A 23998-nucleotide genomic window follows, 5' to 3' on the forward strand; every position below is an offset into this window, starting at 1 on the left:
GCAAACTAAAGCTGAAGAACTTATATTTGCAAATATTTTAAAAAATTATGATATTTTTGTGGAAAACTTTTAAATTTGGGTATTTATAAAAATACCCCTGATTTATATTTGAATTCAAAATTTTATATTCAATATGAATTTATACTAATAAAACATATTAATGTTCGTTAAGTTTTATATTAGAAATATAAATAAATATAAAAGAGATAATTTCTATGATATCATTATAAAATTTACTTTTCTTGTTGCTAACATTACAATAATTTTTTACAATTGATTTTTAATTGAAATACCGCGTGTTAAGTAAAATGTAATAAAATTAATATCGGACCGAAAGATAACTTGTATATTATAAATCTTTGTAATAAAATATATGAAACTGATTTTTGAATCATGTTAAATATTGAATTGAATGAGTGAGATATATTTATATTTCATAATCAAACTTTGATCATTAATATTTCACAGATATCCATTTTACATGTTTTAAAATTTATTTTTATTTATTTTTTCATAAATAATTTAAATATGCAAATTTTTCTATGTGAAATCAATTTTATTAGATTTTTTTTAACAAAAATCAATTTTACACTGATAAATAAATTAGATAATATCCCAAACATAGAAAAAGGGATGAGAAAAAAAGAGAGGTGAGGTATGTGTAATGTGTTTGATAATTGATATACCCTGCATACCCCGGAGACCCCTAGTAGAGGTAGTAGTGAGGTGTGGCGTCTATCTTGTTAGTCTTGAGCACTTGAATTTACTGGTGGTACATTTGTTCTTCTTCACCTCCTCCGCCACGCGTGTCTAATATCTCACCTGATTGCATTTCAGTAATAATGTCATATGTGCCTCCTCACCTCAGAAGCTCAACAAAAACCCTAGAAATTAACGGCAATAGTCACTATACAACAAACTCACACTCAAACAACAACAATAATAATAACAATAATTTGTATTCATCATCATCATCATCTCGCCGCAGCTCCTACAACCTCTTGCCGCCGCCTGACTCGGTCGTTCCTCAATGGAAGCCCTCTCAACGCGTTATCGCTCTCAAACCTCACCAGGTTCCCTTCATTTTCATTCAACACACCGTCCGGCTCTCTTTCTATTTCTTAATCTTTCTTTCCTACTGCATTATTATTCATATTATTCACTTAGCATTTCTCTTTAATTTCCACAGCAATTTATTTTGAATTTATGATTAGTTATAATGCAAATTATTCCATTTTAAATATCTTCATACTTACAATTGCGAACTATCATTCCAGTTTTGTATATTGGAGTCTGCATGTTTATTTTCCCATGCCAAACCATAAGACTCTGTTTGTTTGAGAGGAGTAAGTTATGTAATCCCATAATTGTTTACTATATTAACTATATGAGGAGATTAAGACCAAATTTTACAATTGTAGTTGGGAATGAGGATGATATGATATCCCAAGGGTGGGAAGGGCATAATTTACCCGCTTGAGGGAAAGAGGCTTCCAGTCTAAACAATAAAATTACTAATCCAAACGCTAAAATATGGGATTAAGGTTCCGATGTCCGTTAACCATGAACCAGAGTACCCCAACCATGAACGAAAGTACCCCGTAAGTTTAATTCTAGACAAAAATAGTTCGATTGAAGGAAATACATAGCCGTCCTTCGGTTCTGTAAACATTTACAACTAATTACAGAACCAACACGGGATTTGACTTTTTAGAGGACTATTAGTATGAAAATAGACTTACAAGACTATAATTAAAAAATTTTAATCCTTAGACTATAATACCTCCAAACAAACATAGCCTAAGTTTTATTCAACATTTTTTTCATCAAACTAATTTTAGGTTTGTAGAAATTTTAGTTATTTAATTAACAAAAAAGATGAAGATAAATTTTAGTTATCTTCTAGCGTAAAGTCATGCACCACATTAAATCATTGCTCAAATCTGTTTGTGTAATAATTATGGACCATCCAACAAATGAGGGAATGAGATGAAAAACAGTGGGCCAAATTAAAGGTCAAAAAAAGGAAGTGGAGGGAAGAGTGGAAAAAAATGGGAGAGCGCATTTTTTGTACAAAAAGCTTTGTGAAGAAAAGCGTAGAAACTGAGAGGAAGCATTCTTGTAGGGTTGAGCTCTATTTTAATGTGTATGAATTGAATGGAAAAAATTTAATGGATTAATGGAATGAAGAACGAGAAGAGTAAATAATTTCACTTGTCCATAATTGAATTTGATTCAATGATAATGAAATTAATGAAGTTAATTCGAGGAAAATTGAATTATTTCCTTCTAATATGGATTAAAAGTTGAATATGTGCAGACCAATTAGTTGCAAATGTCCTCTCCAGAAAAAGGTAATTTTAAATTACAATTATATGTATAGACATACAGTATGCAGTAGAGAGATGAATTAAAAGGAGATAATTTAATGACACGTCAACGATGGTGCACTATCAGTCAGATATGTTCCAGATAGTTGTCAATTGTAAATGTGTTGGAGTTAAGGTATTTAAATTTCTATGTTAATTGTTAAGCCTTTGTCAGTTATCACACCACATATTATTCATATCCGATATTTCATAATATTTTTCCTCCTGGTACTTCAGTTTTCTAAGATATGTCTTATCAAAACATGTTGACAGAAACTCAACCTGGCTCACTTCTACTTTGATGTTATATATATTTGAACAATCTTGTATAATTATTGAACAATGCAAGAATTCGTTATGGCTAAATTTATATTCTTAATGATCATGTCGATGTGTCATTTATCTACAGATAGAAGAAGTGCGGCTACGACTTAATGTTGATGTTAGTATCCCTGTTGATTCTTCACCTGCACCTGCACCCATTGAATCTTTTACGGATATGGTAAGTTAAAAAATTATGCCTGCCAAACATAATTAGGTTGTCATAACTTGTTTTAGTACCACCACTCTTTAATATTTTAATTATCTTAATTTATATATTTATAGCTTAGGTCTTCATGGTTACTATTTCTCTACTTTTTGAAATAACGTTGAGGTCTACGTACATCCCCCATCCCCCCATACCCTACTTCCCACTTTCGAGCAGGACATACCAGTTAAGGTTGGGTTATAACTAATATGTTTTCATTTATTAGTGCTTGGACTCACGCATAATGGAAGACATTTCATATCATGAGTACACTGCACCTACTTCTATACAAGCTCAGGCAATGCCTATCGCACTAAGTGGAAGGGATCTTTTGGGTTGTGCAGAAACGGGTAGTGGAAAAACTGCTGCATTTACAATTCCCATGATAGAGGTCTGACTTTGACATATCTTTTCTGCCATAAGCTCTTTTTAGTTATTAGGAAAGTTATAATTATGACTTGCAATGATACAAATTTTCGTTTTCTCTATTATTCTTATATGCAGCATTGCCTAGCTCAGCCTCCCGTACGACGCGGTGATGGGCCTTTGGCATTAGTGCTGGCCCCTACAAGAGAGCTTGCACAACAGATAGAGAAAGAGGTAATTTTTAAATTGACAAGGTTGCAAGTATAATCTTAAAGTAGAATATTGTATTCTATCAATATAACTTAGCTAAGCCTAACCTATCCAGGTGAACTTTATTTTTTACTCTTCAAATTTAGAGTCTGGTTGAGTAATCTTAGAAGAAATTAATTATGACTTATAAGTTATATGTAATAAGTGACGTATAGTTAATAAGTAAGTTTCGACTTATAATTTATTATCAATATGGATAAATTTATTACTTATCATGAAGTGAATAATATAATAACAAAATTACTTAAAGTTATATTTTTATAGTATTCTATATATTTTTATACAGTCAATTCAAAAAACTAAAATAAGTAGATATAAGTAAACATGTTCCTAATTTTCAAAATAAACTTATAAGTTACTTATAACTAAACTAGACACTATTACTTATTACACAAACAGTTTAAAATAAGTGATTATAAGTGTAAGTCAGGAACTGGCTTATAAGTTGGCTCCCAAAGACCCTCAATTTATCAGGACCAAATAATTAGCTATCTCTATATTTACATATGTTGTGACTAAGTTACTTGTACTTGGGTGCAGAGTGTCGGACCAACTCATATTTCTGTTATGGATTAGAAAATTTTGAATTGAGGACACTGTCTAAATTTTGTGCATGACATAATTTATTGATGTACAAGTATTTTAGAAAGACTTTTGCACATAAAATTAACAAGACCTAAATATACATGGTTTTGTAAATGAATTTGAAAAATTGGGTCTTCATATCATTTTCTTTTTTCTCATTTCTCCCTCTTCCCGTTTTTTTCTTTTTTACATTGCTAGTTCATCCCATTTGTGATCTTTCAGTTGGTCAAGTGTCCCCATGTCTGTCAAAGGATCTGACACTTTTTTGCAGTTCTAAAACTTGGACGATGAATCATATTTTTGTCTTAGTGTCCTCTTTTAATCTTCATCTTTTACTGTGATGAGAAAATTGAGTTGCATAAAATATAATTATGTCGTCTAGCCTGCGTAAATTCACCATCTACAATTATAACATTTTGTCGTTCAGAGTTTAGACATCAAATCTTTTCCATATGAGACCTCTGCGTTGTCTAACCGTAATTTAAGAAGGATGCATGTCTTGTACTTGTCTTTCGTCGCGCTTGATGCAGTGTATTCAGAAACGCAGTCAAAGCGCCTAAAGCGTCGCGAAAAGCACGAGGCGCGCAAAAGCACTAAAAAGCGCACTTCATTAAAGCTTAGCAAAAAAATACAGAGTTGTGTTATTGGATCAGTTAAGGCCCAAAAAATGCAGCCCAAAACAAAAATAACACTTTAAAAGTCCAACACAAGTAAAGATTGCAGCCGCTTTAAAAAGCAAACAAACCCTAATTGAAGATGGTGAATCAAATGAAGATTTAAGATGGGCAGCTATAATATCCAAGCTCACAATCGAATGCGTACCGGATCCAACGACCCACCACAGGTCAGTCCGAAAAAGGTAGCAATTTGGTATACATTAGTTGTTGACTTGTATCTATAAAGGTCTCAAACACTCTTATTCTTATTGATGTGGGATGTTACAAACACCCCTTCTTATTAACTCAACGTCCTCGTCGAGCACACAAACACACATACGGAACCCGGGTAGTGTCTCTGCACTTCTGGCCGGGCAGAGCTCTGATACCATTTATAAGATCCAAGCCTACAATCAAATACGTACCGGATCCAACAACCCACCACAGGTCAAAGGTCTCAAACACTCTTATTCTTATTGATGTGGGATGTTATAGCAGTAGTTGCAAAAGCTTCTGGTGCTGGAGAGAATATGTTGAACTCCAAGTCAAAATCAGTCGTTTCGTCAAGTTCAGGTAAGAGTTCACGGAAAAAAGATCATTTAGTTGGGGTCGAAGAAGAGGAAGAGCAATAGTTCGAATTTGAAGGGACCACTTCAACACCTGAAGGTGACTCGGATTAAGATTTTCAAGATGAAGAGGATGATTGTAATATGGAAGTATGGAACTACTCGAATTTAGCAATAACCTAAAATTATGAATCCTGATGTTGAAATTTAGGATTGTTTTTTCCCAAAAATTAATATTTTATGAGCTATAAATCATGTCATTTTTGCTACGGAAGGTTGATTTTATATATTATGAAGTATAAATTATGATATAAACCTAAGTAATTATATGTATAAAACCTAGTAATATTTTTGAATTTTTCGTAAAATTTGTGCCTCGCTTAAAAACATGTGCATCTCACTTTTCACTTTGCGTCTAGGCACTAGGGAGGGTTTGAGCTTCGGTGCGTTTAATGCTTTTGACAACACCATGAACTAATCACCGAACAAATTGTGTTGTAAAGAGAACAAATATTTTAAGAAGAAGAAAAAACGTGAAACGAAAAAGGGGTGCAACACGAGGACTTCCCAGGGTCACCCATCCTGATACTACTCTCTTCCAAGCACGCTTAACTTCGGAGTTCTGATGGGATCCTAGTACTACTCTCGCACATTTACTTTCATTCTTTCAACTTGTCTTTTACTTATAGTAAGTGGGTTCTATGAATATACCAATGAATAGGGTCTTTGTAAAAATCCTTAAGACTCTGGTTACTAATTTATCTTCTGTTTTAAAGTCAAAAGGTATAAATTCTCTCCGGTATGCTCGAGCTTTCAATTCCCGGCCACGATATTCACTTCTTTGGCAATTTAAAATCAAGAACCACTACATATTCTACAATGTATATGCTTTCTTGGTTAGGTTTGCCGCAAAATCAGCTACTAGAATTATTCTCTCAAAGTTGTCATTGGTCATACCAACCTACCTATTAAATTTCCTGTAAACAAATACCAGTTAATAATATTATTCATATTTGGACAAGTGATGGGGACAAGGTCAAGGTACAAGGTTTTAGGCAAAAATATCAAAAGACAAGTCTATAGCAGAGAACAAAAGACAAATAAACACATCTCCATAAAAATCTTCTCAGTTACAAGATTGTTCCTCATTTACATTGAACAGTGTTAAATAATAGCTAGGAGATGACATAAGTAAGATGATGTCATTATCGTGACATAATAGTTCCTTTAGCAAGAGTAGCCACCAAGTAACTACTTTAGCAGGCTTTAGTTGGAAGCTAAGTTTATCTACATAAAGAGGCTTAGTCTTCCTTCTTGTAATAACACAGTATATCAGAAAATGCAGACTGTCTTGCCTAATTAGATGTAACTCTAAAACATTAACATTTCCTAATTTGCATAATCCAGAATTTTCTAATTATGGGGCTAATGATGCATAAAATTTTTTGTTCAACCAAGTTTCTTTGGGATCTCTTAGAGCATATGCACAAATGAAAAAACATCGATTTGTTAGACGGATTGGTGGAGTTTATGCAGTTGTTCTTTATTAATCCATCAATAACTTTGAACGCCATCAATTCGTTAGCTACTCTATAAAAAAATGACGGAGTTGGTGACAAATTAACGGATTGGAGGCGGTTACTGGGTGGCAATGCTCTTAGGCTGTCCTGCATTAAAAAGTTATACTCGTTACCTTGAAGCTTTAAGTTTAGGTGCCTGGAACTAGGGTACTCATGGAATCTTGTTTGATTCCATAAATTGTGTATCCCGACTTTAATGTTGGTAACAAATTTGGAGTACTGAACTGTAGCTCTTCCCAACTTTTTTTTGTTTGGTCCTTTAAATTAAAAATTGATAAATAAACTTATCATTTAACAACTTTTACAGGTTAAGGCTTTCAGCAGATCTTTAAGATCCTTCAGAACTGCAATTGTTGTAGGCGGAACTAACATAGCAGAGCAGGTGACTGGCCTTTGTTCAATTGCTTGTCTATTAAAGAAGTGTGGTATCTGTTTATTATGGCTTATGATTTTGTCCTGCTACATACACCTTTGGACCAATCATTCCTCTTATTCGTTACCTGAATATATTTCAGCGTGCTGTTAATAAAACAACTTTAATCTCTACCGGTATCTAAGTAAAGGTAGTTTTAGTTAAAATTAGATATAAAACCCTTTGTAATGGGTTCCTAAGAAAAAGTTTAGTCTTAATAATATAGTTAAAGAATTTTCAAGTTGATACTGTATATCATGCTTTTTGTTATTGCTGATTAATAAAACAGAGATCTGAGCTACGTGCTGGAGTGAATATAGTTGTTGGTACTCCTGGAAGATTTATTGATCATTTACAACAAGGAAACACATCTCTTTCTAGAATTTCATATGTTGTTCTGGACGAAGCTGATCGAATGCTTGACATGGGTTTTGAACCACAAATAAAAGAGGTGAGTCTCTACCTTAGCAACCGCCTAAATGCTTCATGAATATTTAAATTAAAAAAATGATGCCATCTAAAATCAATATTTTAAACAAGTAGCTTTTATGTGTTCAATGTAACTTTCTTTTCATCTTGCATATTTGAATCTTGGTTGGGTGACTAGACGGCTTTTATTGATTATGTTTGATCTGCGTGGAGTTTTTATTTTTTATTTTTTTGGTAAATAATATGCAGTGGAGTTCCCTTGTACTTTTTTGTGTGTCAAGTTACCAAGTAACTCTGACACAGTAGTGCATCAATTGTCATGTTAAAGGGCACAACAACCTTATAAAGATGTTCAGTATGTGAGCTCATAGTACCACGGCAGCCGTTATATTAGCTTCACATTGTTGAGTTGCCTGTGTGTACTATCGTTAACGCTGTAGCAGTTGCTTGTTCATTTTTATCACATACATGTGATGTTGCTGAAATCATAGTATTTGACCTAAGAGGCATGTGACTCAGTTTTGTTTGTTTGTATTCCATTGCATCAAAATTCCGACACTGAATCTAAAACCAATTCAGAGCCATGCATACACAGTATATCCAACTTAGAAGCAGGATCAGTAGTGGGTGATATGTACGCCGACCTGACACTGATCTTAAAGAGTGAGAGGCTGCTTCCAATAAGTTCCCCAGCTTGTATAAAAACAAAGAGTTTTAAAACGTGACAAAAATAGGCAATATAAAGTTTGAAGCTAATGTACTATGCATATGTATATGAGAGGCAACAAAAGTCACAATACACAAGATGTGAAGATGGCATGACTGGAAGTTCGTGTGCAGTGAAGCAATCATACCAAAAATAAAAATAACACAATAAAATTTTTAAATTGAAGTCAAGGAAAGTGCATGCAAAATGTTTTAGCGGCTTTGACTATAAGGAGAAATTAGTGTTCCATTGTTTACTTGTATATCCGCATTTACTCACTCTGTTAATCAAATAATGGCACATGAAACACTACATTCACCTCTTTGCATATGCCTCTATGTTTCACATGGTCTACATGTACCCGTTCTCAGATGCCTGTGTTGAACAAGAAGGTAACTGGAACATGGCTACTTAATATTAACAATGGGACATTCTTTATTAGGTGATGCAGAATCTTCCAAACAAACACCAGACTTTGTTATTTAGTGCAACTATGCCATTGGAGATTGAAGCTCTTGCACAGGTCAAATTCAAACCTTGATAGAATTTGATTATTTTTACCTCCAAATCATGCACCAAGATCATTACCTTTAGTTCAGAGTTTCCCAATAACACTGTTGATAGGGCTCTCAGTTTACGAATCTAAATTGTACCGATTTTTTAAAAGTTTTCTTTTGGAATTATGTATTCATGCTATAGCAGAAAGAAAACCTACTTAAAATGAAGGCTTTATAGCGAAGACTTTGTCATTTGAGTTTGTAATTTGATATATCCATCTCATATATAATCTTTTGAATAATAATCTCTTGATATACTTTTGATCCGAGAAGTGCCTAACTATGTTTTGTTAATATATGTAGGAATACTTGACAGATCCGGTCCAAGTAAAGGTTGGAAAAGTAAGTAGCCCGACAGCAAATGTATCTCAGATTTTAGAGAAGGTTCCTGAAAGTGAGAAGGTATTATTATATTCTAACCAACATATATTATAGTTATCTTTACTTAAAGTCTTCTTGTTTTATATGGTGTATCATCATCAAAAAAGGAGCAAAAGACTTCCATAACAGACAACATATGTTATCTTTAACCGCTCCTCTACTCCTAGCATATCTTTATTCTTAACTTGTTAATCTGCCTTCAAAACATTCCTAATAGAATCAGACCGAGTTTGGTGTTTGAGGGTCGGATTTAACTTGGGCCTGAAGGTCCCATGGAATGGCATGCTTGCTTGGCTGATGAAATCACTGCTGTTGAATGTAATGCATATATCTCTCTACATGTTTAGTTGTGCGTAAATTTCTTTGTAGATTTATACTCAAAAGTCATTTAGATTTAAGTTAAAAGCACCAAACTGGGACCACAGAATTCACCAAAGCAAAAGGTTGGGCTATAACTGCAGTCTCTACCCTAGTTAAAGGTTTATTGTGGACTCTGATTGCTCATGCCTAGGCCCACTGATCTTGGTCTTTTGGGCAGTGCAAGTTTTAAGGGAATCTAGAAATATATTTCGGTTTGTAAAAGTAAAACCACAACCAAAAGGTGCAAATGAATTGAACAATATGTTGCTATATTTCTAATACAAAACTCAAGGGAAATTAAAACCCGGAAGTCCCGTCAAACAAATATTATAGTTAGTTGATTTCTATACTACTAATACGACAAATGAATAGTGCCTGCAAATTTAAAAAAATTCCTTCCGCCTCAGGACTAGACTTCCCTTAGTTGGGAGAAAAATTGTAGTGAAGTTGATATGAGCCTAAAAATAGCCTAGGAATATAATTAATGTTGAAATTAATTAGAACTGATACGGTCCAATAACGAAGCCCAATTAGAAGGGCCCAAAACCCTGAATATTAATTAAATTCGTAATTAATTAATAAGGGAGAAATCAGCTGTTAAGATGAGTCCTAGTGAGGACATAAATCCTTGTAGATTAGCCTCCAAGGGACCTAGGAGGATAAGGAATCAGTTTCCTGCTTCCTAGGACTCCAAAGTCCATTATAATTCTGAGACTTGCCCACCAAATCTCCTAACCCAAGTCCAATTCAAGGACTCCCAGCATCTATATAAGGGGTCTCACCCCCACCAATTAAAACTACGTTTTTTGGCTTGATTCTCTAATTCACAGAGATATGTAGGCATCTCGTAAAGGCAGAGTTCAGCTACGAAACACGAGAGCAGTCATTAAAGGCCTTGAGCTCCCGAACCTTAGTAATAAATACAACAATTAATATACCCTAGTTTTCAATCCATAACATTTGGCGCCGTCTATGGGAAACCAACAACAACCATGGCGGGAATACGGAGAGGAAACAACGCCCCTGAAGGAACACCAGCGGGGATGACCCAAACAATTTCGTCAACGATGGAGATACCTCCGTATTCAACCTATGTCGCCACCCAAGGAGGAGCCCAGGTAGGGGTAACTGAACCTCAGCCACAAGGGACGATTCCCCCGGCTCCTCAAGGGACGAATTCCCAACTTCAACAGCTACATACACCTGTGAATTCTCGACCCGTTGGGTATGAGTATTCAACTGTTGTGACCACTAACCCCCCTTATGGGATGGCCCTTTACCCCGAGGTTGGAGGAAGTGGACATGCTAATAGGGGTGAAGCACAAGGGCAGACTCCCCAATATATATGTGGTTTGGCTCCTATCCCCGAGGATCAAGAATTTTCTGGTCCTTATACTGAGAGAGACTCCGAATCTTCGGATGATGATGTGGCCTCAAGAAGGAGGCGTGCTGGTAAAGGGCCGATGCCTGATGGTAACCAGCGTCCTAGGAGCACCCGAGGGACGAATCCCCAAGAAGTGCAGGCGAGAATCAGGGCTTACAAGGCTGAGATTCAAAGGCTGAAGCGCGACTTGGAGGCGCACCAGACCCCCAGACCCCCACTACCTCCAAGGGGGAGAAATCCTCCTCCAATCATAGACCTGGATGGTCAGCTACAAAAAAGGACTGTTGTCCCAAGGGCTGATCCAAGCAATCTTCTTCCCCTTGGAGATCCTGATGATCATACTCCACCATTAACTGAAGAGATAATGAGCGCCCATATCTCAAGGAAGTTCAAGATGCCCACCATCAAAGCTTATGATGGCACCGGAGATCCCGCTAATCATGTCAGGACATTCTCTAATGCACTATTGTTGCAGCCCGTGACCGACGCTATTAAGTGTCGGGCCTTTCCTCAGACCGTCAGGAATGGCTCAAAGATGGTATAGCCGTTTGCCCTCGAATTCTATTGGGTCCTTCAGAGAACTAAGTCAGGCTTTTATTAAGCAATTCATCAGCGGGAGAGTGCATGAGAAAAGTTCAGGGAGCATTGTGCAGGAAGCGAAGGAATCTTTGAGAGACTATCTGAATCGTTTCACAAAGGAAACTTTAAAAGTCCCGAACCTTGATGACAAGGTAGTTATGATAGCACTGCAACAGGGAAATAGGGACGAGTTCTTTAAGATGTCCTTGGTCAAGCGCCCCCCTGAAAGCATGTTGCAGCTCCATGATAGGGCCGGGAAATACATCAAAGTGGAGGAGAGTATGAGGAAGACAGTAGTGAATATCGAGCCCGCTGGTGGCAAGAAGCGAAAGACCAATCTGGAGTATATTGCTAAGGACAAATATCCTAGAACTGAGCAAAACACTGATTCGACCCCAAAGAAGGGAGGACCTGGGAAAAAGTTCACTGAATATGCTAAGTTGAATGCTCCTAGAAGCTAGATCTTGATGGAAATTGAGAAAGATAGAGACATTCGTTGGCTTAAACCCCTGAAGGCTGATCCTACCAAGCTAGATAAGAGTAAATATTGCAGATTTCACAAGGATGCTGGCCATGACAGCGATGACTGTAGACAATTGAAAGATGAAATAGAGTTCCTCATTCGAAAAGAAAGGTTGAGCAAGTACACTGGAGATGGAGGAGATAGGAATAACAATGGGAGAAAGAACTTTGATGATCGTAGGAGAGACCAAGACGATCAGGGGCGAAATCCCCAGCCTAGGGGACCGGTGATAAATGCAATCTTTAGTGGACCGCGACCCTGAGGGCCTGTGATAAATACAATCTTTGGAGGACCAACTGCTGCTGGGTTATCCAAGAACTCAAGGAAAGCATATACTAGAGAAGTTATGCATATTGTTGGGGAAGCCCCGAAGAGGGCTAGAACAGGAGTGACAATGGCATTTGATGATTCTGACTTGGAGGGTGTGAAATTTCCTCATGACGATCCGCTGGTCATAACACCAATAATAGGGAACAACCTGGTAAAGAGGGTCCTTGTAGATAACGGTGCCTCGGTGAACATCTTACTCCATGATATCTTTCTAAGGATGGGTTACAATGATTCTCAATTAACCCCGACCGATATGCCGATATATGGATTCGCAGGAGTGGAGTCCCCGTGGAAGGGATAATTAAGTTGCCAACGACCATAGGTCAGGAACCAAGACAAGCAACACAGATGTTGGACTTTGTGGTGGTGAAGGCTAGTTCAACTTATAACGCGATCATGGGAAGAACATGGATACATGCCTTCAAGGCAGTCCCTTCTTCCTATCATTCAGTGATGAAGTTTCCCACCCGGAATGGGATTGGAGTAGAGAGAGGAGATCAAAAGATGGCAAGGAGTTGTTATGTGGCCTCTCTTAGGGCAGATGGAGTTGGGGGACAGGTTTCCGCCTATTGAAGACCTGGATATCCGTGAGAATGATGAGAAAAGAGGGAAGCCAGCAGAAGCCTTGGTTCCGATTCCTTTGGCTCCCGAGGATCCTGAGAAAGTGACTTTCGTTGGAGCAACACTAGAGGAATCCCTTAGAGGGAAGTTGGTGAAATTTTTGCAAGAAAATAGCGATGTGTTTGCATGGTCGGCAGCTGATATGTCAGGCATAGACCCGGAACTGATCACTCACAAGCTGAATGTGGATCCAAATCGAAAGACTGTAAAGCAAAAGAAAAGAAGTTTTGCTCCAGAGAGGCAAGAAGCTATTAAACAAGAAGTAGAGAAGCACTTAAAAGCTGGTTTCATTGAGGAGATACAGTTTCCTGAATGGTTAGCAAACCCTGTGATGGTAAAGACGACTAATGGAAAATGGAGGATGTGTGTGGATTTCACCGATCTGAATGACGCATGCCCCAAGGACTGTTTCCCATTGCTAAGGATAGATACGTTGATAGATGCTACTGCTGGTCATGAGATGCTGAGCTTTATGGATGGATTCAGTGGATACAATCAGATCAGGATGCACAAGGATGACATCCCAAAGGTATCATTCATTACTGATTTTGGTGTTTTTTGTTATCTTGTCATGGCGTTTGGTCTCAAGAATGCAGGAGCCATCTATCAAAGGTTGGTAAATAAGATTTTCAAGGATCTTATTTGAAAGACCATGAAAGTTTATGTCGATAACATGTTAGTCAAGAGTCTAGTGAAGACTGACCACATAACCCATCTGAGGGAAGCTTTTGAGGTCCTGAGATATCACAAAATGATGTTAAATCCTGCAAAGTGTGCTTTCGGAGTGGGGTCTGGAAAGTTTTTGGGACTGATGGTCTCCAAGAGAGGGATCGAGGCCAATCCTGATAAAATAAAGGCAATTTTGGACATGGAGCCCCCAAAGACTATCAAAGATGTTCAAAAGCTCACTGGAAGGGTTGTTGCGTTAGGGCGGTTCATCTCCAAATCTGGGGACAAATGCTTGTCATTCTTCAAGGATTTGAAGAAAGTGAAAGATTTAGTATGGACTAAGGAAAGTCAGGAAGCGTTTGAGGGATTAAAAAGGTATATGACTCAAGCCCCGCTGTTGGCCAAACCAGCTCTGAGTGAGGTTTTGTACCTATATTTGGCTGTCTCAGAGAATGCCTTGAGCGCTGTATTGGTTAAGGAGGAACTTAAAGTCCAGAAACCCGTATATTATGTTAGCAAAATTCTGCATGGGGCTGAGTTGAATTATTCGACTATTGAGAAGTTTGCTTTAGCCTTGGTAATGGCCTCAAGGAAGTTGCGCCCATATTTCCAGGCTCATAAAATTGAAGTGCTAACAAGTCAGCCCTTGAGATTTCACAACCTCTCACCTATTAAACACTCCTCTCCTCTCCAACAATCCTCCAAGCTTTTCCGGCCTTCTTCCTATCATTTCAGGGTTTCAAGTTCTTTTTCTTTCTATCAATGGCAGACAAGAGTTCTGAGAGAGCGGCTAAGATCGCTTCTGCTTCAAAACGAGGTAATGATATCGAAATCCGCTTTTCTTATATGTCATTGCTAGACATGATTAACACTAGGGGGGATGAATACCCGTCCAATGCTCATCTAAAATCATTTGATTATTGTAACACATGGCATAACATAGATTTTGATAAAATGAACACATTTTATAATGTTCGTCCCCCTCTTAGGCTAGTTCCTGTTAGTGGTGGTGATCGTACTTGCCACTGGAAGCCCGACACTCTTTTCATTTATACAGACGCCCTTAATGCTGGGCTTATGTTTTCTTTCCATGATCTCATTCCCCACTTACTAGCAGACTAACAAATTAATCACTGTCAGCTTCCCCCAAATGCTTGGAGAAACATTATATGTTTCATGGTCTCGTGTCTTAGGAGAGGTTTTCCTTTTTGAGTAGCAGTCTTTAGGAAAATCTTTCAGTGTTATAATAGCTCTCAGAGTATCTGTGGTTGGGTCTATATATTAAACAAAGGCCCAAATGTAAACATATATTTAATAGTGTTTCCATTCCCGACAATAACCAACACTGGAGGAGCAGTTTTGTCGGGTTAAGGTGGGAGAATGGGGACTGGGGCACCCTCTTCAGATCTTCCTTTGGGAAGGTTAGCGATGGTAGCCTCAAATCCATTCACCTAACCCCCGAGGAGACTATTATCTATAATGAGCTCATTCGGGACGATGATGCCACTCCCAGCTGGACTCTATTAGAGGAGTTTTCCCTTATCCAAGTGGGGTTCTCCTCAGTTTCTGCACAGGGTATTTTTCTTCCCTTCTTGTTTTTACTTTCTTTCATGCATTATTGACACCACTTATTCTTGTTTCTCTTTCATCTTTGCAGCTGCTAAGGAAATCAACGATGATAATGTGCCTCTCGTTGAAGAAACTGCGAGGATAGCTACAATCAGGAACTTCCTTTGTGTCGAGGCCATGAGAAAAGACCCAAGTATATCCATTCCCCACATGGCAAAGGTGATGGGAGAGTTGATGGAAGTTAACATCTCGGGGGGTTGTCGAACAACCGGTGCATGTTTCTGACAACGATCACACTTTTCACATATTCTTTGACATCGGCCATCATCTCTGGCCAATAAAAGTCTAAACGGGTTTTCTTATGAGCCAGTGCTCTGCCCCCAGGTGTTGCCCACAGTTACCTTCGTGTATCTCATCGGGCCTGAGACATCTTAAGTAAGGAATTACATAAGATATTTTGTACAAAATCCCATCAATCAAGAAGTATCTTAGTGCTTGAACATCCAACTTTCGTGATTGAATATGCTATGAAGCTAGACTTCCCAACTACAAACAATGAAGCAGAATATGAAGCTCTGATAGCTGGCATCGGCCTAGCAGGGACACTAAGGGTCAAGAACTTAAAAGTCTGTGGAGACTCAAAGTTGGTCATATCCCAGGTCAAGGGAGTGTTTGAGGCAAGGGATGATACAATTGGTAAGTATGTCCGCCTAGTAAGGGCTGTGATGACTCAGTTTGATGAATGCCATGTTGAGCACATCCCAAGGGAGGAAAATGCTAAGGCGGATGCATTGTCAAAGTTTGTTTCATGAAAGTTCAGGAAGTGTATACTTCCGCGTTTTAAAACACAGTGCGTTGATGTTAAGCTTGTAGCTCCTATAGGACTGGGGACGTCATGGATAGATCCCATTAAGGCCCATATTCAAACTGGTTGGCTGCCAAATAATGTGACTGAAACACGAAAGTTGGATGTTCGAGGACTGAGTTACTCCTTGATTGATGGGATTTTGTACAAAAGATCTTATGTGGTTTCTTACTTAAGATGTCTCAGGCCCGATGAGGTACACGAAGGTATCTGTGGGCAACACCTGGGGGCAGAGCACTGGCTTATAAGATAACCCGTTTAGGCTTTTATTGGCCAGAGATGATGACCGATGCCAAAGAATATGTGAAGAAGTGTGATTGTTGTCAGAAACATGCACCGGTTGTTCGACAACCCCCGAGATGTTAACTTCCATCAACTCTCCCATCACCTTTGCCATGTGGGGAATGGATATACTTGGGCCTTTCCACATGGCCACGACACAAAGGAAGTTTCTGATTGTAGTTATCCTCGCAGTTTCTTCAACGAGAGACACGTTATCCTCGTTGATTTCCTTAGCAGCTGCAAAGATGAAAGATAAACAAAAATAAGTGGTGTCAATAATGCATGAAAGAAAGTAAAAACAGGAAGGGAAGAAAAATATCCTGTGCAGAAACTGAGGAGAACCCCACTTGGATAAGGGAAAACTCCTCTAATAGAGTCCAGCTGGGAGTGACACCATCGTCCCGAATGAGCTCATTATAGATAATAGTCTCCTCGAGGGTTAGGTAAATGGATTTGAGGCTACAATCGCTAACCTTCCCAAAGGAAGATCTGAAGAGGGTGCCCCAGTCCCTATTCTCCCACCTTAACCCGACAAAACTGCTCCTACAGTGTTGGTTATTGTCGACAATGGAAGCACTATTAAATATATGTTTACATTTGGGCCTTTGTTTAATATAGACCTAACCACAGATACTTTGAGAGCTATTATAACACTGAAAGATTTTCCTAAAGATTGCTACTGACAAAGGAAAACCTCCCCTAAGACACGAGACCATGAAACATAGAATGTTTCTCCAAGTATTTGGGGGAAGCTGACAGGGATTAATTTGTAAGTCTGCTAGTAAGTGGAGAATGAAATCATGGAAAGGAAACCTAAGCCCAGCATTAAGGGCGTCTGTATAAATGAAATGAGTGTTGGGCTTCCAGTGGCAAGTACGATCACCACCACTAACAGGAACTAGCCTAAGAGGGGGACGAACATTATAAAGTGTGTTCATTTTATCAAAATCTATGGTATGCCATGTGTTATAATAATCAAATGAATCTTGATGAGCATTGGACGGGTATTCATCCCCCCTAGTGTTAATCATGTCTAGCAATGACATATAAGAAAAGCGGATTTCGATATCATTACCTCGTTTTGAAGCAGAAGCGATCTTAGCCGCTCTCTCAGAACTCTTGTCTGCCATTGATAGAAAGAAAAAGAACTTGAAACCCTGAAATGATAGGAAGAAGGCCGGAAAAGCTTGGAGGATTGCCGGAAAACTTCTAAAGGAGGATTGTTGGAGAGGAGGGGAGTGTTTAAGAGGTGAGGGATTGTGAAATGAGAAGTGTGAGTGAAATCACTCCCCCTCCACTCTTATATAGCCTCCCAAGCCAGCAATTGGGCATGTCAAAAGCCCATTTGGGCCCAAAAATTAGAAAAATCTAGAAGAGTATAGAGGATTTTTCAAAAATAAAAATTTGATTTAAAAATATATTCGAAGGAATACTGGAAGAATCCAGAAAAATATGAAAATAAAATGATAAATTTGGGTTTGAGAATAAAGGCCCAGCCCATTTTATGGGCCCAAATTCTGGAAGATTCCAAAAATAAGCTAGATAGAAAAATTTAAAGAGCCCAAAAGTTATTGGGCCTGGGAGTATAAAAGCTAAGGGTCTATGTCAGAAAATATATAGTAAATATGTGTGAAAACCCAAATCTTATTGGGCCTGAGAATATAACAAGCCTATATTACAGGCCCAATTGATTAACATATGGATCAGATCAAGCCCAAGTCCTGGGCCCAAGTTCAATGTTCCGAATTTAAGTTCCGAATTTAAAAGCAAAGGCTCAACCCAATCTATGAACCCAAGATAAAAAAAAATTGGAAAGCCCGGTAAAGGGCCTAAAAGAATGAAGGTCCAGTAAAGTCCAAGTCCGCAATAAAGCGATTAAGTTGGAAGTTGATATTAAACTTCGAACAGAATTCTGGACAGGTTTTTGGTCGAACGTTCCTGATCGAATAACTCCACGATCAGGAAATTAAGGCCCGTTATTCGGTTAGAAACATTGCTGCAGCTCAGAATCCTGACCGAAATTCGATCAGGATTTCTGATCGAAGAATTCCAGTCTAAAAACCCCATGACCAGGGCAAATGGGCCTTTAATTCGGTCAAGATTAAGGTAAAAAAAATTAATAATAAAAAAAAAATCCTGACCGAAATTCGGCCAGGAATTCTAGTCGAAAAATCCTGCTCGAAATGGGCTTCGACCAGGGCCGGAAGAGTGCTTAATTCGGTCAAAGAAAGAAATCCTGACCGAATTCGGTCAGGATTCTAGTCGAAGACCCCTGCTCGAAGTGACTGTCGACCAGAGCATATTGAAGCCTTATTCGACCAGGATCCTGGTCGAAAAAAGGGGTATTTTAAAAAAAAGGGAGGAAAATTATGAATATTTTCTGGAAAATTAAAAATATTTTCTGGAAAAATAGAAATACCTTGAAAAATTCCAGAAATTATGAATATTTTCTGGAAAATCTTGTAAATTACTTGAAAATTCCTGAAAATTAAGTGAAAATTCCCAGAATTAATGGAACAAATGAACTTAACTCCTGCAAAATCTCTTACGATTTCTCAGAAGTTGGGGGCAAATGATATGGGCCTAAAAATAGCCTAGAATATAATTATTGTTGAAATTAATTAGACCTGATACGGTCCAATAACGAAGCCCTATTAGAAAGGACCCAAAACCCTGAATATTAATTAAATTCGTAATTAATTAATAAGGGAGAAATCAGCTGTTAAGATGAGTCCTAGTGAGAACATAAATCCTTGTAGATTAGCCTCCAAGGGACCTAACTACTTCCTAGGACTCCAAAGTCCATTGTAATTCTGAGACTTGGCCACCAAGTCTCCTAACCCAAGTCCAATTCAAGGACTCCCAACACCTATATAAGGGGTCTCACCCCCACCAATCAGAACTACGTTTTTTGGTTTGATTCTCTAATTCACAGAGATACGTAGACATCTCGTAAATGCAGAGTTAAGCTACGAAACACGAGAGCAACCATTAAAGACCTTGAACTCCCGAACCTTAGTAATAAATACAGCAATTAATATACCCTAGTTTTCAATCCATAACAGAAGTCTTTACAATTAACACCATTGCCTATTAATATTACAAACAAAGACATTTGATGGACAATAGAATCAAGGCCTTACCCAGACTTGCATATTTTACGGGGCTTCTGTGATTAGCTTTTCCGCCTTGCAAATCATGGAGTGAATGTAGCCATAATCCTTGAGGCTTAAATGTTGAAAATGTTCATAATTTTTTTTATATTAATTGTCTTCTGTTCAATATTAACTGGAAGAATTCTATGCAAGTAGTATGTATTAAGCTGAATCATATCAGCTATAACAAAATTAGTTCTATAGTGCTATATATTTGGCACACTTGATGTATTCCCTTGATAAATTGTGTCTGATATTTAGCAATTTGTTGAATAATTCTAATATATAATTTTGAGCTCTTGCGGTTAGAGTATATTTTGACACCCACCGAGGACATGTGAAATATACATATTGACCTTTATCACTGTTGACACTTAAAACCAATGTTGTCAACTTGCCTTGTCTATCATGAGGCACGTGACTCATCTACAGAGGCGAGGATGTGGCGCAAATAGGGGTGTTATATATTGGGCCCAAACGGAGATAAAACCCAGATCTGCACAATATAAATTAATAAAATAGATAAATAATTAAATAAATGTTAGTTAATTACATTGATTTCCTAATTTGATCAAACAAATAAATACCAATTTAATTATTTGAATAATAAAATATATTTAAAACTAACTTATTTTTTAGTTTATGCTTCTTATGTTTCAAATATATATATATATATATATATATTAATATATATACTTATTAGTTAATTCTCACTTCTTTCCTTCTATTCACTTTGCAAACTCTATATTGTTTCCTGTCACTATCATTCTAATTGCTTCCAACGCGGGATTAACTTATTGTGTATACTAAAATTGTCAAACTCTTGTTTTTAAAAATGCTTGTTCAGTGGTTGGTGACTCTTTGTTTTTAATATGTGTGTTTTTTTGCATGATATGCATCTGATTTTTTGACATTGTGCACCCTACATTGTAAAGCGCTTGCCTCGCCTCAAGCCTTGTTGCGAAGGCTCCATGGGAACCTTGTGTGTTGCACTGCCGTATGCCTTGAATAACACCGCTGTTAAAACTAGTTCTCATCGTTCCAGATTATGGTGCATTGCCATGCAATTTAGATAATGATGTGGCAGTTTTAAATTCTTGCAGATCGATAGGCTTCTATCTTTGCTGGTTGAAGAGGCAACTCAGGTTGAAAGGTCTGGTCATTCCCTTCCTTTGACCATTGTGTTTGTAGAAAGAAAGGTATTTCTGATAAATGCTATTTATTTATATCATTCTTAAGATTACTTGTTTTGACCAATTTAATTTGAGAAACCGGGTGGATGTTACCGAATGTTCGGATCATTATCTGGCTACTATACTTGTAGTTGAAGTTGGTCACAACATCCGGCCATCTAGCTATTATTTTGAAATTCTAGTTTTTAGAGTTGTCTTCTGGCATTCTGGTACTTAGTTGTATTCTGCTTTAGAGTTGTCTTTCTTGCATTCTGGTACTTATAACTGGAATTGAATGTAGACTAGGTGTGATGAAGTTGCTGAAGCTTTGGTAGCACAAGGATTGCATGCAGTTGCACTTCATGGTGGCCGTACTCAAAGTGAAAGAGAGGCGGCCCTTTGTGATTTTAGGCATGGTCCAACAAGAATCCTGGTATGGACATTTATTATATCATTTAGTATTTAAAGTTGAATCTGAATGAATTGTGAATCCCTGTTAACTGTTAAGTGACCGTATAATCTGATGATGATGCAACATGCAAGTCAAACTAGAATGGAAAGCTGCTTATTGCAAATTTGTCTTTCTTGTAAAAAATTGTTAAAGTTAGTTTTTTTTCATAGAAGTACAATATGCATACCAGTAATCCAAATTCTAAAGTCATGTTCATAAATGTGGCTTGACAATATGCATACCAATTATCCAACTTCTAAGGTCATGTTCATAAGTATGGCTTGACAATATGCATTCTCAACAGAATAATCTCTAGGCTGTCCGGTGCTTTTTACGCCAAAATAAAGCTTATATGCAATCTTAGTAGAAAAACCTCTAGGTTGTCTGATATTGCTTTATTCCCAAATAGACCTTGTTAATATTAAAATAATATGGTTATATACTCTCTTTGGTTGATGATTTTGACCATTATTTTGTAGGTTGCAACCGATGTTGCATCTCGCGGTTTGGATGTCACAGGGGTTGCCCATGTGGTTAATTTGGATCTCCCAAAGGTATTTTCTGCAGACATTTTGGTGACAGTATCATTACAGCACTAACAGTTCTGGATGTATGCATCAGGGGTAGTAGTATCTACAATAGCAGGCTACTCAAAGTTCTAGGTCCTTTCATAACGTAATAATTCTAGGACGACTTGTCGGGGAATAAACTTTTCCTTTGCTAGTTTTTCTTTTTTATACATCTCTACTTTGAGTTTACAGACTTAAAAGCTTCAGTTCTGACTGGTTTCCCACTCTCAGACCATGGAGGATTATATACACCGAATTGGGAGGACGGGACGTGCAGGATCAACTGGACGAGCTTCTTCATTTTACACTGAACGTGATATGGTGCTTGCCTCATTGTATCCTCTTGTCGGCCCCCTGTTTTATTTAAATCTTTTACATTTTTCCTGATTCACTTGATTGCTGCAGTTCCTTGTGGCACAGATTAGAAAAGCAATATCTGACGTTCAGTCCGGCAATGCTGTGGCTTTTGCTACTGGGAAGGTATTTGCCTGTTCTCTGTTGTTTCTAAGAATCTTATAATTGACTTGTCATTTGATACATCTGCCTAAGTAGTTGTGTATGTATATCTCTATCTTATAATTGACTTGTCATTTGATACATCTGCCTCCTGTTTTATTGAAATTCAAAAGCCCTAGAATTTAAAATGCCATTGACTTTTAGGTTGCTAGAAGGAAAGAAAGGGAAGTAGTAGCTGCCCAGAGAGAAGCAAGGACTGCACTTTCCAAGCAACCATCGATGGGTTCGATGTCTGTGAATGTAGAGGACAAATATAAGTACATGATTGCCCCTACAATTGTTAAAAAAGAGGGTTCAGCTGATGATGCTTGGGATGATTAAAAAACTGTGGATACTTTATGATTTTACAGTTATGGTTCCACTACAAATTCCCTACTCCTGAGCATGATTGAAAACGGTAAGATGTGTACCAGGTCTTTTTTCCCAATAGATCTTGAACAAATTCTAAACATATATAAAATTTTAGATCCGAGAAAGTCCCCCCTCCCCCCTTTCTATATAAACAGTAATCAAGCAAAGTAAAACATGAGTATTTAGGTTTGCATTCATTGGGGTGGGGGGTGGGCAATTGATTAAAGATGAAACTTACTATTCAGGTGTTTCTTCTGGATTTTCTTGGACCTTGAATTACAAGATTTTCTGTAGCATAACTTTGTACCTTGGATGTCATTATTGGTGTTCATTTATACCGTTACTGTACTTGGCACTTGAAACAGGAAGTAATTTTCAGTGTTGCCGAAAGTTTGTAAAATTATTTCAAGCTTAAGATGTCCAACTTTTATTGAGGTATCTTTGTTGAATACACTCACATGTTTTATATTTTTATTAGGTTAAGAATTAGGAAAAAGTGATTGTTTTGCTATTGGTATCTTCTCCATTTGTCATGAATCCTGACATTATTGCTATTAATTTAAGAAAGAACGAACGAATAAGGAAAAAAAAGTTGGACTACCAGAAAGCAATTCCTTTTTGCAACAGGTTAAAGAAAACATTAACTTGGCTGAAGATGAAAAACATGGTTCGAGAGCTCTGTGTTTTACATTCAGAGAAGAAAAGAGTGAAAAGTGAATTTTGCTTAATCTTTTGTATTTCCAAATGAGAGTTTAAAATTAAATTTTGGAGGTTAAATAAGGAAAATTTCTGAGCTTTCTATCCCTTCCCTACCAAAAAAGGGAGAAAACAGCTGAGAGTTCAGTGCAGCTTTTCTGCCCCTTTCCAATTTCCTAGCTTTCTCTCCCTTCCCTAAAGAAGGGGAGAAAACAGATGAGAGTTCAGTATTGCTTCCCCTAGCACGTAGACAATCTATTATCGTCTGCCGTTCAGCTTTAAGATTAAATACTGGTATGTTTTATTGCTTATGTACCAGTCCGCTTTGCCCATCAAATTTTGTAGGATCATATCATTGTAGCCTAGTCATCAAATTTTAGTCTCCTCCCAGCTTTCTGGTTGACAAAATCATTTTTTTTGATATTATATTGCTCGTGCGGAATATAGGAACATACCTTTCAATCAAAAAATTTACGGATAGACCGTGACCCGTACCATTT

The 23998-nt window shown here is 37.5% G+C and overlaps 1 protein-coding gene across 1 annotated transcript; it reads left to right on the forward strand.

Annotated features, from left to right (window-relative positions):
- Nucleotides 1-658: 658 nt before the first annotated feature.
- Nucleotides 659-23270, forward strand: LOC141672867 (ATP-dependent RNA helicase DBP2-like). The gene is made up of 14 exons (XM_074479555.1): nucleotides 659-1073; nucleotides 2779-2871; nucleotides 3125-3289; nucleotides 3403-3498; nucleotides 7229-7303; nucleotides 7623-7784; nucleotides 8911-8991; nucleotides 9329-9427; nucleotides 20847-20942; nucleotides 21217-21348; nucleotides 21846-21920; nucleotides 22167-22256; nucleotides 22341-22415; nucleotides 22596-23270. The coding sequence occupies exons 1-14, from the start codon at nucleotides 843-845 to the stop codon at nucleotides 22770-22772; spliced, it is 1647 nt and encodes a 548-aa protein (XP_074335656.1). The 5' UTR covers nucleotides 659-842; the 3' UTR covers nucleotides 22773-23270.
- Nucleotides 23271-23998: the final 728 nt, after the last annotated feature.

This window comes from Apium graveolens, chromosome 7 (genome assembly GCF_009905375.1).
Source record: "Apium graveolens cultivar Ventura chromosome 7, ASM990537v1, whole genome shotgun sequence".
NCBI classification, from domain to species: Eukaryota; Viridiplantae; Streptophyta; class Magnoliopsida; order Apiales; family Apiaceae; genus Apium; species Apium graveolens.

Bases quoted from the DNA above. Each gene is read 5' to 3' on its own strand.
- LOC141672867 (XM_074479555.1), top strand. From the start codon at position 843: ATGTCATATGTGCCTCCTCACCTCAGAAGCTCAACAAAAACCCTAGAA. The intron at 2,872-3,124 runs GTAAGTTAAAAA...TTCATTTATTAG, and splicing joins TTGAATCTTTTACGGATATG to TGCTTGGACTCACGCATAAT. The intron at 7,304-7,622 runs GTGACTGGCCTT...TTAATAAAACAG, and splicing joins GAACTAACATAGCAGAGCAG to AGATCTGAGCTACGTGCTGG.